The sequence below is a fragment of the Sinohyriopsis cumingii genome, chromosome 11 (genome assembly GCF_028554795.1).
Source record: "Sinohyriopsis cumingii isolate HCF-2022 chromosome 11, ASM2855479v2, whole genome shotgun sequence".
Lineage (NCBI taxonomy): Eukaryota > Metazoa > Mollusca > Bivalvia > Unionida > Unionidae > Sinohyriopsis > Sinohyriopsis cumingii.
The window spans coordinates 101471685-101487291 of record NC_142971.1 but is presented as its reverse complement, the minus strand read 5'-3'; the positions used below and the strand labels follow the sequence as shown (position 1 = coordinate 101487291).

At 37.1% G+C, this 15607-nt stretch overlaps 1 protein-coding gene and 1 long non-coding RNA gene across 5 annotated transcripts in view; one reads left to right on the top strand and one right to left on the bottom strand.

Moving 5' to 3' along the window:
• Positions 1-15607, bottom strand: part of LOC149789174 (prestin-like) — a 223794-nt gene that overhangs the window by 130811 nt on the left and 77376 nt on the right. The window contains exon 1 of one of the 3 annotated variants that reach the window (XM_089975302.1): positions 3390-4591. The exons of the other annotated variants lie outside the window; for them this stretch is intronic. Coding sequence (XP_089831428.1) covers positions 3390-3438 — 49 coding nt within the window. The 5' untranslated portion in view covers positions 3439-4591. Of the gene's footprint in view, positions 1-3389; positions 4592-15607 lie in introns of those variants that run through there. 3 annotated transcript variants of the gene reach the window in all.
• Positions 5631-15607, top strand: part of LOC149789175 (uncharacterized) — a 34774-nt gene continuing 24797 nt past the window's right edge. For both annotated transcript variants that reach the window (XR_016424310.1, XR_016424309.1), the window contains exon 1: positions 5631-6508. This is a non-coding gene — a long non-coding RNA (uncharacterized LOC149789175). The remainder of the gene's footprint in view (positions 6509-15607) is intronic.

Here is a 15607-nt window from a genome sequence, read left to right as displayed (position 1 = left end):
CTTATTCTGGCTGATTAACAAATTTAGCAAGTTTGCTGGGTCAAATACCAGAGACAAAAACAGTCAAAGTAGTGAAAAAGAACCAATTTCACTTAAATTACACAGACTATTGTTGCATAGACACTAATTGTTTTTTTAAGTATAGTTTATTTACAGGATTAGTCATTGGCCAGAAGGAACCAGGTTATGCCAAATGCATAGGTAACAAATCTATTAGCGCTGGGCCTACAGTGTCTCAACCAGTGCCACCCATGCAGATTAATTAGTACCAATGCAGATTAGTAAATACATCATGAAAGTGATATATGGACACCTTAATATGACGTAAATCAGGGCTCATCTAAAAAATTCACTTGTGTTTCTTTCCATAAATTTGAAAAAGCCCAGCTAATGCTCCATGTGGTCACTTTACATCAAAATAAAGTAACAATTGCTGGAATTAATTAGGTGCCCCCATAAAAGTATTTGCAACCAACAGCAGGAAGTATTCAAGAATTATCTTTCTTAAAAATAGTTCTGGTAAACATGCACTGTTTGGGGTTATTGTCAGACTCAAAGGAAATGGCAAAATGTTATTCTGAATGATTAGGGTTTTTAGTTATTTATTATAATTAAAATACATTAGCAACAGCTTCTTCACTGGCTACAAGTTATTATGTAAGGTCTCAAACGATGGATCTTTTCAGTGGAAGCCAAAGAGAACGTCAGCATTCAGAGGCATGACTCCAAAATGATGAAATGGAATGCTTGGAATCTGACTCCTTCATGCACTACTCAATAAAAGCTATATCCCTTGAAAAGATATGAAGTTGATTAACAAGGGCTGTAACTCTCTACAAAATGGAACAGATAAAACAAAAATGAATGAAAGAAAAATCCGGATCGATGGCACAATCAGAATATGCTAAAAAGTTATTGAGCTATGATGATTTCATAAACATTCCATGTAAAGACATTAAATTCACTGACAAGGGACAGAACTCTGCTAAAAATGTTTTTAATAAACAAAACCTATAAAAGGCACATCTATGTTAAAGAAGAAATGTTTTCTACACATTCAAATAGAATATGTTGAATGGTTCATGAGCTAAGCACATTATAAATAATAATAATACAAATAATAATAATAATAATAATAATAATAATAATAATAAATACTTTATCTTCAGAAGGTACAACTCATTTAGCCCAATTTTTTCATATGACGCACACTTGGACATGCAACATGTATAAAATATTTATAAACGTAAGAAAGAATGAATGCAATAATTACAGGTTAATGTCACACAACTATCTCACTGAAAACTTATAGCATATACATATACAGATCATTGTAACATGTTTGTAGCTTACTTATGTATACACATAAGAACAAAGCAGACAATACCAAACTATTTGGTGAGGGAAATATTATGCTAATGTAGCCGAAATATCCTGATTTAAACATGGTAATTAAGACTGTCATCCTGCATAGTTCAAGAGACAGGGGATTCCATTCAGATTCTGTATATATTAATGTCTCTTTCAATGGATTAGTTCCTGGTCTTGCTAGTTTTATGCTGATCTTAAAAAGTAAACAAAGCAATGTTAATTTTGACAAGCTTATCATTCAGGTATAGAGGTGTTCAATTATGAAGGGATGATAAACCAAATACATATATGACTGGACAAATGTATAATTCTGGCTCAGGGACAGAGGTGTTCAGATATTAAGGGCTTAGGGTCTCACTGGATAGTTTCGCATTTTGACACCTCCCTAATTTTCAAGGTAGAAGGCATAAACCTAATTATCACAAGCCTAGCGTTGTTAAATTCACTTAGAAGCTAAATCTGTAATGTGGTTTAGATTTACTTTGAGTTTGGCTTGAAAATGGGTTGGCTTGTCTGGTCACACTGCCCGTCACAGTTAGACTAGCATTGGAGAATAAATGCGTAACTTGGGCTGCAAATGAACAGCCAGCTTGGCACACATATTTATATATGTCTGCTACAGAGGTAAATATCTAAAAGTTGAGATGGTTGAGGGGTGATGAAAAGTATGCTAAACTGTTATAGTACTAGTGAACTTTATTCATGCATAAGGCACATACTGATTCCTTTAGCTGCCTTGTCACAGGAAAATATTCAGAACAGCTCTTTGCTGTCAAAAGTGAATGTAAAAAAGAGGGGTTGGTGGCAGTGTTGGTTGAAGATAAAAGCCACCAGTTGTCCAAAGAACTGCAGCAAAAATCTCACATGCATGCTTTCTAAAAAATTCATTAGTTTGATTTTATTTGAATCTTCATTGCAAAATTATTCTCATTTTTCTGCAATAGGTCATTGTTAGAGGAAAATGCACCAGATACACTGTCCAGCGAGACCTTATAGACCAATACACATCTGTGACTGGACAAGTGTATCATTCTGGCTCAGGAATAGAGGTGTTCAGTTATCAAGGGTTTTATATACCAATGCACATCCATGAATGGACAAGCGTATCATTACAGGTTCAGAGATAGAGGTGTTCAGTTATCAAGGGCTTTATAGACCAATACACATCCATGACTGGACAAGTGTATCATTCTGGCTCAGAGATAGAGGTGGTCACTTATCAAGGGCTTTATAGACCAATACACATCCATGACTGGACACATGTATTCCCAAATTGCATTAGAATATGTCTGGTGGTTCTTGGGCCGTACTAGTCACAAGCAAAATCCCAGAAGATGTGAAGTTTATTGTCAAGGGCTATGACTTTAAAAAAAATAAAGTTGTCAAGAAAAACCAATTAAAGAAAAATCTCGATCTACAAGATTTATTTTGTTATGTTTTGGGGTTCTCAAGTTTTTAATTATAATTTCAGCACATTACTGTCTATATCATGTAAAGGAAATGGGAGCTATTTGTCTTTCCTCCAAGACACACCAAGACAACACAATTATGTTCCAAAACTGACAAATTGCTTTAGTTACAGAAGAATCAAATAGGTCATCTAACTATACAATTAAAAAAATTGTACAAAAATTGTATTTCTCTACATTACGCAGTGCATGCGTGTGCAAGGTTCTCCAGCAAGAAAGATGGATGTTTGTTAGCACTATCCAACATTAAGTTAGGACCCATATCAGGATGACACGGGGTCCTCAGCAAAGTTACAAAGAGCCATCAGATGATATCTTTTCATACAAGCCTTGGGAGGTTCTGTTCGTGACTAAATTTAGGGTCGTAGCAAAAGAAGCTACCTTCTGCATGGAAATATATTGTACAAGAATGGATAGGACTGTGTCCTGATTCCCCACTACAAATGGTGTGTTCACAAAAAGAAGAAAGAATATATATATATATATATATATATATATATATATATATATATATATATATATTCGTTTCCACAACAGTTTCATACATACCTAGGACTGAACATAACCTCTTCATTTTTCGGATACCGACTCCAAACATTTTGATGATTCTGGTTAATTTTCTTTGTTCTTGATATATTATTGTGTTCCCCGTGGCTGTTTTTGATGGTTGTACATCAGTATTGCATATCAATGTAGTCCTGGAGACACTTCGGTAGTTTATCACTCATCATAACAAACTTAATATCACACTTGTCAAAATCAGCTAACCCACACGTCCAACAAGCACTCATAAAACTGGATGATTCAAGTGACACGAAACACAGCTCAGTTTGGTCCGTTTTTGTCCGCTTTTCAGAAAGCGGTCCCTTTTGATGATTTACTTTTTAAATGCCATGATCTGTTAATTGGCTACTGTCCATTAGCATATATTTTGGAAGCCGATCCTAAAACACATTCAACATGTGCAACATGCATTATATCATCAATTTGACCTGTCGACAATGCTCTAGCTATCGGAAGTCAACACAAGCATGTATATGTCAATTTATGATCCGTCATCAGTCAGTGAAAACCTCGTTAGTTGACACATGCACACGTGAGCAGAACAATAGTATGGTAAGCGAATCCATACTAATCCATCCGAGACACAAGGCAGAGTTTTTAACAAAATCACGTTAACGTCCCCGTAAAAGGTCAAGTTAAAGATTATCATTGCTATATTTAATAAACAGTATTCACGATAACACAAGATAGTACAAAAACTGATACAGAAAATATCCCAATTCATAAATTAGTACAAAACAAGTGCTTTGAAGTCCAATACTACTTCACCACAACGTGAAACACTAATTTACGATGCAATACCAACAGTTCCCAATTTAAGAAAAGAATCAGTAAAGCTGGGCTTTCAAAAACACACTTCCACTGTCATTTACATATGTTATGATTTTATGAATTTGTAAGAAAATGTGTTTTTCCAGTAACACTATCACTGATTCGTATCGTTTTCAGTACGACAGCGCGACATCTGGACTTTGCTTTCTCAGAGAAACTTAATTGCTATTTGGCTCGATAATGAACAAAACTCCGTCACTATTGATCCATCAATGCAGAAAACAGCGGACCACTTCCGTAGTATTCAATTGTTGTTGTTGTTGTTGTTGTTGGGTTTAACGCCACTTTTCAGCACACGATAGGCCATACATGGCGGCCAGTATTAATGGTGGAGGAAGAACCCGGGAAAACCCCGGAAAGAACCACCGACCCACGAGAAGCTACTGGCAAGCTTTCTCACATACCCACATTGGCCGAATCCGAGACTCGAACCCACGCAGACAGAGGTGAGATGGCAGTGATCCGTAACGGACAGCGCTTTAGACCACTCGGCCACTCGGGGCCCCGCGTAGTATTCAATACAGACATGTACTGACAGCTAAACGGTGTATAACTGAACAAAACTTAAGGGATTAATTCCAGTTTTCCTGGGTTTGTTTTCAATTCTCTCGTAGTTATTAAAGAAGTAATTTGACATCAACGTGTAATTATCTTGAAAAATGTTGCAACTACCAGTGCGAAGCAATTGAAAACGGGACACAATCAAATACTACATGGATGCACTTGTGTCATGTATAGGCTACACTCATGTGTAGGAAATAGACAGATACTAATATTTTGAAAGACCCATTAATTTCAGACCGTAAACAGGATTTAGTAGTTTGATACATACTATTGGCCCCAGAATAGTGGCAAGGATTACAAGATACAGCGTCTAATTTATACATGTAGTCTCCCTAGCTTTTGAAGTAAAGACATAAACAATGTGATGCTGATGAGCACGAGACGCTAATTATATGGACTTAACATGGGTGGAAACTTGAAATTTTCTTTCGAGCGATATTATTTTTTTTAACATGAAGATAATGTTTTGATATTTTGCATCAATTAATATATGCTGTTCTTTCTATAAGTGAGAGAAAGAATATTGTATGCAAGCTGAGAGCTGGACTTTGTTTTTATTTTTATTTTTAATTCTAAATCATTACACCCACCCACCCCAAAGCTCAATTCCAGACCTATCGAATCCCTTCTTTTACCACTCCCCCCCCCCCACTTCCCATCCTATTCTGCGATGAACATGTGGACTTGTGAAAGAGGTGACCTCTCGCGAGGAAGACAAATTTGTGGAAATAATCTTATAAAAGCGGCACCTTTGGTGTGTGTGTAGGGTGGGGGGTGGGGGCATGGTAGCTTAGTAGGCAAGGTCAAGTTCGTAATCCAAGTCTCGCATGTTAGATACCCACCCAGCCCAGCCTGAGGAAGCTGCCTCAGTGTATCTCTCGGTAAAACACTTAGCTCCAATTTCTTCAGTATTATATACCCACTAATGTGTCAACAATGCCGTTAAAACAAAACAAGAAACAAATTAAATTACAATACTATAATGCCCGTCAGTATACAACTTCCCATACCGTAGTAATGGTATGGTCATTTCTCCGACTAAATAAGTTTCTTTCAGTTTATTGTAGTCTTTGACTGTTGAAAACAAATAATAATGTGATTTCATATTTTGAACTACTCCATATTTGTGATGTAAATCACTATTATTACGCATCTTTTTAAAAAAATTCCAGTGTTAGACTCCCTCGCTTATAACATGGATAACTGCAGGGTTTCCTTTGTTACGAAGAGAGAGTACTGTAGGTATGTACGTCATAGACTCCACACTGCTGTTGTGCACGACTGTAAATTAATTACTCAACCATAAAATGTCGTTGTCTAAGGTTACACAGAAGAATTTATTTTATAAATGTAAGGATATCTAGATTTCAAGTGGTTTTCTATTTTATTCAATTTGTAATTTGGGTGTAACCTGTTTGTAGTAATTTGGACCATGGCTAAAAAGCCTTCTAAGTCATAATGCCTTTCATCAATTTATCGGCTGTCAAGCTCAGTACAAAAGGAAATTAAAACAACAAACAATAGAATACTCCATCTAACCTTTGACTTTGTTTTACAATCAGTCTGCACCAGCGACTCATGAGTTGCTGCGGGCAGATATTGATAGATGACGGGAACGTTGCTTTGGGCAGATTCACATAAATGACGGGAATAATAAATTTTCTTCAGGCGACAAAACTGTATGAATATGATAATGAAGATCAACAACAGTAAGTTTGATCTTTTTTATCTCTCAAAGTAATTTATATCACAATTTACATATCTGATGAAACATGCTGAATGGGGGTGGGGGGTATTCACACGTAAAAACTTCCACCATTCCACCCTCGGAAAAGTAAAATTCTTGCTTACGTGATAAGAGACATTACACAGTTGGCTACATTATAATCAGTCTGAATAATTAATTATTCGCATATCTTTTTTTAAAAACTTTGTATTACAGATCAAAATATGTATGTATGTATGTATGTATGTATGTATGTGAATGTAGATGTGTATGTATTTGAGCTGCGCGGTATTATAGATTTACCGAGGTGGGGTTTTTTTTCCGGTGGTGCGTGCCATGGTACTTTTTGACCGTACCGGTACGTCGGTAGTTTCCGTCAGCAAGGAAAGTACGGACATTTCCGAGGAAACTTGTTGCGACTTTTATGCTATTGATGACAAAATAGTTAACATATTTTGTTTCTTTTTGTTTAGTTAGAAAACGGTTGTATCTGTCACAAATTAATTGTAACATTATAATTCTATTTATAATCTTTTAACCACATCTTTGACACCTGTCACATATGCCAGTATAATAGACAAACGAATTGTTGTGAAACATATTCGGGCAAAATCCGATTTTCTGAATAAATTCGGATTAAGAAAACAACCCTCTCCCCTGAAGACCAACACGTCATGTTTTGGTTATTTACTATCGTATATGAGTGTGTTAATTACATGTATTCCTTTGTAAGACTGATAATCGTTCTACGATTATCACGAGCGCAGTTGTTTTCTAACTAACTTAAATTTCTCGAGCCCGCCACATAATTTCTAGATAGGTGAGTATGTCTAATGTTTACTGGCACCCTTTGATAAATATCTTGCCCGAGTGTTGGCATCCCACTCAAAGTTCCTCTGCCTATTGTATCAATAGCCTACCTAGAAACGTGTAAGCTAGTAGTAAATGGGGGCACCCTAGCGACAATGGGAATTAGCATTACAAGACCCCTTGGGCAACTCTAGCGACAATGGAAAATTAACATGGAGAAAAATCGTGGGACAATCTGGCGACAAGGGAAATTAACATGGAGAAAAATCGTGGGTCACTCTAGCGACAAGGGGAATTTAACATGGAACTATAGTGTGGGTCTGTCTAGCGACAAGGGGAAATTAACATGGGAATAGAGTTTGGGTCTGTCTAGGGACAAGGGGAATTGAACATATGGAAATTGAACATGGTGGGTCTGTATAGCGTCAAGGGGAATTGAACATGGTGGGATTGTCTAGGGACAATGATGGTAGAGGGTCAAACACAACAGAGACAGAAACATACATACACTAGTACAAGCGTGAGATTTATATATAAAGCATTACCAAGACCTGAAATCTTGCTGGGGTGTTCAAAAATTTGCATAATTGTAATGATGCTATAAATAGCTATAATCAAAGAAATGCTCAACGACAAAATGGATGTGACTAAAAGTAACGCTAAAATGACGAAATTGTCCCAGAATTTAAAGGAAAATAAACATATCCCCGAAAATTAAGTTACAATGGTTTAGACTAAAATGGATAAAATTAGTAACTACTTACAATATCAACTTCTGTGACGATCGTGAATAAATACCTATGTATCTATAATCAGCTGAAATTCCTATGAAATCCCACTATCTATTTATAGCTCCAACTTGTGGGTTTTTCCTTTGGAAAATCCCACTATCTTTTTATAGCCTCAGCTTGAGTGACGTTCCTGTTTATGAATTCTAGTATATATGTATAGCTACAAAATGTGGAAATTCCCAAGTCGATATTTATAGTCTCAAAATTTCCAGCGTCAGTGACGTCACTGTACTGAACACTAGGGGATAAATGTCAACAGCGTTGCAAGTGGCTGACCTGAATACACGCTACTGCAGGTAGGTAGGTAGAGTGTATCTGATAGGAATAAAGTGAGTTTTTATAGGGACAAACAGAGACCAATACACACACACACACAACGTACGCGCGCAGACATACACACACACACACACACACACACAGGGAAGAAGAAAAAACAAACCCCAAATATACTATCAATACAGAAGGGAGATAACACAAACCCCAAATAAACTATCAAGACAAACGTACGCGAACGCATACAAACCCCAAATATACTATTCACACAACGTCGCTAACGCAAACAAACCCCAAATATGCTATCCACACTCGGGAGGAAGAAGAAGAAACAACCAAATATACGATCTACACAACGTACGCGAACACACACACACACACACACACGCACACACAGAGGGAAGAGGAAAAAACAAACCCCAAATATACTATCAACAAAGAAGGGAGATAATACAAACCCCAAATAAACTATCCACACAAACGTACGCGAACGCATACAAACCACAAATCAACACAGAAGGGAGATAATACAAACCCCAAATAAACTATCCACACAAACGTACGCGAACGCATACAAACCCCAAATATACTATCAACACAGAAGGGAGATAATACAAACCCCAAATAAACTATCCACACAAACGTACGCGAACGCATACAAACCCCAAATATGCTATCCACACTCGGGAGGAAGAAGAAAAAAAAACAACCAAATATACGATCTACACAACGTACGCGAACAAACACACACACACACACACATACACACACACACAGAGGGAAGAGGCAAAAACAAACCCCAAATATACTATCAACACAGAAGGGAGATAATACAAACCCCAAATAAACTATCCACACAAACGTACGCGAACGCATACAAACCCCAAATATACTATTCACACAACGTCGCTAACGCATACAAACCCCAAATATGCTATCCACACTCGGGAGGAAGAAGAAAAAAAAAAAAAAACAACCAAATATACGATCTACACAACGTACGCGAACACACACACACATACACACACACACAGAGGGAAGAGGCAAAAACAAACCCCAAATATACTATCAACACAGAAGGGAGATAATACAAACCCCAAATAAACTATCCACACAAACGTACGCGAACGCATACAAACCCCAAATATACTATCAACACAGAGTGAAGAAGAAAAAGTTTTTTGAAAGCACCTAAGCCCTCACCTGCAATGACCAACTCTGCCAAACACCTACACCCCACCCCCACTCCCAACACTACAAAACCCATTTAACCCGTTATTTTATGGCATCAGTGTGTGATTTAGGAAACATCAAGACACAAAATGATGGATGAATAGACTGACTATTGTTTACCGACTTGCATGCCTAAAGAGCGTGCGTGAAGGAAAACATCCTTCCATTTCAATTCTAACTAAAACATGATCCAGAGGGATAGAGAGAGGTGAAAGAGCACAATTTCATAAAGTGTGAGTAAAAACAAAACACGCCATCCTTATTATACAATGTCAAGACCAAGAGACACTTACGTTTTCTTTCTGGTCTATTCTCTTTTAGAAGGTAGTATGAAATTTCACATCAGGGCCAACGCATCGGCTTACATTGTCAATTTTTCCATTTCCATGTCTTTACTGGCACAAGTTCTTCATCATCTTCAATTTCTTCTTCTTCTGAATCACTCTTCTCTGTTTCGTCTTGTTTTTGTTTCTTCTCTTTTCTCGTAGGGCACTCTGAATTCCAGTGTCCTTTCTCCTGACAACGATATTAGGTATCTTGACTTTTGTCTCTCTTTCTTAGACGAAGCAGGTATTCTGGAGACAAATACCCATTTACCTTTGCAGATATAGCAAACTTCATTAGCACTTACACACTTTCGTATGACTCTCATCAAATCAACGATCAAAAGAGTAAGTTTTGTTGCCACTTTCGCATGTGAATTATGCTTTCGTATGACTTTTAGCAAATATTTGACCAGCAGGTCGATCTGTGCTGACTCTTCCATCTTCTTGATCGTTTGAGAGCGGAATGAATACTCTGACGCTAAGACACTCTCCTTATATACAGGGACCTGCTGCGTATGAAACCTAGTCAAATGTAATTTTGCAATAAGATGAAACGATTTCATTGAGGAAGTAAAAAGCAATGATGTACCGTATCGCCTCACACAAAACCTGAAGTGTTAGTTCAAATCCGTGTCAGCGATTTCGAAGACGACATAACTGAGCTTTAATCAATGCTCTCCAATTATGCCACAAAACCACGAGTCCTGATTCACGCCAAAAGAAATTTCGTTCGGTCCATAAAAAATAGTATCATATCTGAGAAACGCAAAAAGGAACTTCCAGAAAACTGAGAAAGACAGCTGACACCTACAACGTAAATGTATGAGTTCAAGTAGTGCGTAAAACTTAGTCAAATTAAATTTTTATAGTCAAGACGAAACGTTCTCTTTTCGAACAAGAAAGCAGACACCAAGCGACAATGGCGATCCGTGTCACACAACACTTTTCAAAATGTATATTATCAGAGGTTTGTTCTAGCGATCTGCACGGTTAAATTAAATGTTGATGTATTTTGCAATAAGACGGACACAATTTCCATGGGATCACCCATGGTACGAATGTTCGTGCATTAGTTTAATTTTTAAAAATATTTTTTTTATATAAATCGCCTATAGGATACACCCAGTAAAGCATGGCCATTCTCGTCACTGTCTGAATAGCTACTCAAGTCAATTCGAAGCGAACGCGGTAAGAAAATAAGTATAGCCAATGAAATGGCTTACAACGGGTGATGCATTGTTTTGTTCTAGGACTGTGTGGCATAATAATCCCTATGTTCTTGCGTTGTTACCATTACAGTGCAGACAGACTGAAATGTGAACTTACAAGCCCTCTTTGTGTGTGTTGTACCATTTCCTCTTACCACATCAAAATACTGAGCGTCACAGTATTGGTTCGCGTTTTCAAACTGACCATTTTTTTTATATCTCACTTAAACATTTCGACATAAACACTCACACTCACATTGGTAGAGTCAGAACAGACGTGTTACAGTATTGAGGGGCATGTTATCTTTTCGTTTTCAAACTAATAAATTTGGGGCTTGTATGAAGTAAAGAACCGAAAGTACAGTGAAACTCAAAGATGATGACCCAATCTGTCTGTCTATTGATGCGTGTATTTACTTAAGAAGAAATATGACCTCTAAAACACAAAGAGATACGGCAAGCATGATTAGATCAAACACAACGATGTTTTCCTTCACGCCCGTGTAATTTAGAGTTTCAATCGTCTTTGAAGACAAACTTGGTCTCCTTTTGTAGGGCTTGAAATAATAAAAGAAACTGAAAAATCTTAAGCACTTTGCTATAGATAATTTCATCAACAGACTAAACAACATAAATACCGTTACAACAATAGAAAGCCTTAAATCTTCTATCAAAAAGAAATGCACGAAAAAAATTAAAGGTTAACGATAACTAACCAATGAAACCGAATTTAACAAAGGCAATGACATGTGAAGAAATGCCTCTCACTTTGGAAAGGTAGGCGAATGTACTCTGTCATGCATCATCAACTTGAAAAAAATTATAAACAGAGAGAAACCTGAATTCAAAATTCAGTTGTTTCTTTTTCTTCAAAATTGTTTCGTTTCTTTTTTCTTTTTTTTTGGAACAAATCTAAGCACTAATATAGAGTGGAAAAGGGAAAATGCACATACAAGCTTTGATATTTCTGAAAAAATGAGGGGATATACCTAACGTTCATAACCACCTATATATGCTTGGACTTGTCTGTGACTTATCCACAAAACAAGATGTACATATTTCTGGTCAAGCTGCAAGTGTGTGCGTGTTTTTGAAAATGGTAAAAATGGGATATACAATTTTCTCGTGACACTTATAAAGTGAAGAGTCTGTGCAAGTGTCAAAAGCCAAAGTCATATAAGTTTTGTATTTTGTACGGCTTGTAAAGATTTCCACTTTAGAAAATGTGAAGTATCACAAGTTATTATCACAAACAGAAGTGGAACATAGGGGCTTGCAAGAAAGAAAATAACCCAGACAGTTGGTGTCATCAAGAGTGCTAGAGACGGTACCCGAACTTGCTTGCTTGCTTACTTGAATTAAAGTGATTTTCGCTCTAATGGAGCATATATCACTGGTTTAATAACGCACCGCGTGATTTTTAATTACTCCTGGGGAAGGAAAGAGAGCCTCATCCCCCCAGGCTTTTATGTACTCACAGACTACTTTTAAATTTAGCCAATCAGGTGTAGGACTAACTAGTCCTTAACAACCTGACTGAAAGGCTTTAAACATGTGGGAATTGTCTCACCACACACTCATTTTTCTGTCCGAGCGTGGTAAAGGAGGAAAAAGGTGCTCAACAAGACAGCCATGGATGTTAAGTACTCACCAAAACGCTAGCCCGTACTTATTTCAAATCAAGTCATGTCACCAAAAAAGACGACGTGTACGACATCAAAGGCATTGTCAAACGCAGAATGCCTCAGTGCTAACTGGCTAGGTCTGCATTTCTTGCTTCCGCTGCTGTTGCGTATATTTCTTCCCTCCAAAACTGAGAAAGACGGCTTACACCTACAACGTAAATGTATGAGTTCAAGTAGTGCGTAAAACTTAGTCAAATTAAATTTTTATAGTCAAGACGAAACGATCTCTTTTCGAACAAGAAAGCAGACACCAAGCGACAATGGCGATCCGTGTCACACAACACTTTTCAAAATGTATATTATCAGAGGTTTGTTCTAGCGATCTGCACGGTTAAATTAAATGTTGATGTATTTTGCAATAAGACGGACACAATTTCCATGGGATCACCCATGGTACGAATGTTCGTGCATTAGTTTAATTTTTAAAAATATTTTTTTATATAAATCGCCTATAGGATACACCCAGTAAAGCATGGCCATTCTCGTCACTGTCTGAATAGCTACTCAAGTCAATTCGAAGCGAACGCGGTAAGAAAATAAGTATAGCCAATGAAATGGCTTACAACGGGTGATGCATTGTTTTGTTCTAGGACTGTGTGGCATAATAATCCCTATGTTCTTGCGTTGTTACCATTACAGTGCAGACAGACTGAAATGTGAACTTACAAGCCCTCTTTGTGTGTGTTGTACCATTTCCTCTTACCACATCAAAATACTGAGCGTCACAGTATTGGTTCGCGTTTTCAAACTGACCATTTTTTTTATATCTCACTTAAACATTTCGACATAAACACTCACACTCACATCGGTAGAGTCAGAACAGACGTGTTACAGTATTGAGGGGCATGTTATCTTTACGTTTTCAAACTAATAAATTTGGGGCTTGTATGAAGTAAAGAACCGAAAGTACAGTGAAACTCAAGGATGATGACCCAATCTGTCTGTCTATTGATGCGTGTATTTACTTAAGAAGAAATATAACCTCTAAAACACAAAGAGATACGGCAAGCATGATTAGATCAAACACAACGATGTTTTCCTTCACGCCCGTGTAATTTAGAGTTTCAATCGTCTTTGAAGACAAACTTGGTCTCCTTTTGTAGGGCTTGAAATAATAAAAGAAACTGAAAAATCTTAAGCACTTTGCTATAGATAATTTCATCAACAGACTAAACAACATAAATACCGTTACAACAATAGAAAGCCTTAAATCTTCTATCAAAAAGAAATGCATGAAAAAAATTAAAGATTAACGATAACTAACCAATGAAACCGAATTTAACAAAGGCAATGACATGTGAAGAAATGCCTCTCACTTTGGAAAGGTAGGCGAATGTACTCTGTCATGCACCATCAACTTGAAAAAAATTATAAACAGAGAGAAACCTGAATTCAAAATTCAGTTGTTTCTTTTTCTTCAAAATTGTTTCGTTTCTTTTTTCTTTTTTTTTTTGGAACAAATCTAAGCACTAATATAGAGTGGAAAAGGGAAAATGCACATACAAGCTTTGATATTTCTGAAAAAATGAGGGGATATTCCTAACGTTCATAACCACCTATATATGCTTGGACTTGTCTGTGACTTATCCACAAAACAAGATGTACATATTTCTGGTCAAGCTGCAAGTGTGTGCGTGTTTTTGAAAATGGTAAAAATGGGATATACAATTTTCTCGTGACACTTATAAAGTGAAGAGTCTGTGCAAGTGTCAAAAGCCAAAGTCATATAAGTTTTGTATTTTGTACGGCTTGTAAAGATTTCCACTTTAGAAAATGTGAAGTATCACAAGTTATTATCACAAACAGAAGTGGAACATAGGGGCTTGCAAGAAAGAAAATAACCCAGACAGTTGGTGTCATCAAGAGTGCTAGAGACGGTACCCGAACTTGCTTGCTTGCTTACTTGAATTAAAGTGATTTTCGCTCTAATGGAGCATGTATCACTGGTTTAATAACGCACCGCGTGATTTTTAATTACTCCTGGGGAAGGAAAGAGAGCCTCATCCCCCCAGGCTTTTATGTACTCACAGACTACTTTTAAATTTAGCCAATCAGGTGTAGGACTAACTAGTCCTTAACAACCTGACTGAAAGGCTTTAAACATGAGTGGGAATTGTCTCACCACACACTCATTTTTCTGTCAGAGCGTGGTAAAGGAGGAAAAAGGTGCTCAGCAAGACAGCCATGGATGTTAAGTACTCACCAAAACGCTAGCCCGTACTTATTTCAAATCAAGTCGTGTCACCAAAAAAGACGACGTGTACGACATCAAAGGCATTGTCAAACGCAGAATGCCTCAGTGCTAACTGGCTAGGTCTGCATTTCTGGCTCCCGCTGCTGTTGCGTATATTTCTTCCCTCCACACCGAGTTCTGGGCCTAATTCTTTAAATTTCGTTGTACCCGAACTTACATTATCCATATTATCACCAACAAAAAAAAAAAACAAAAAAAAAAAAAACGCACAGACCTAAAAGAAACACTCACTCACTTTTTACAGAACATTACTATTTTTAAAATTTTGATAAGCGACGGAAACGAACAACTTAGAGTCACACTTTCTAACCAAGATAAAGAAATCATGTCCTGATAGACTCACTTCTGTATTTTTTCTTCTAACTGACTAACATATCATAGGCAATGGAATGTTATTTCTTTTCGAGAGTATGGGGTAGCCCTGAAATTTTTTGGGGGAACTTGAAGCGATCGCCATAGCTTCAAGTTCCCCAAAAAATCTTTACAAGCCGTACAAAATACA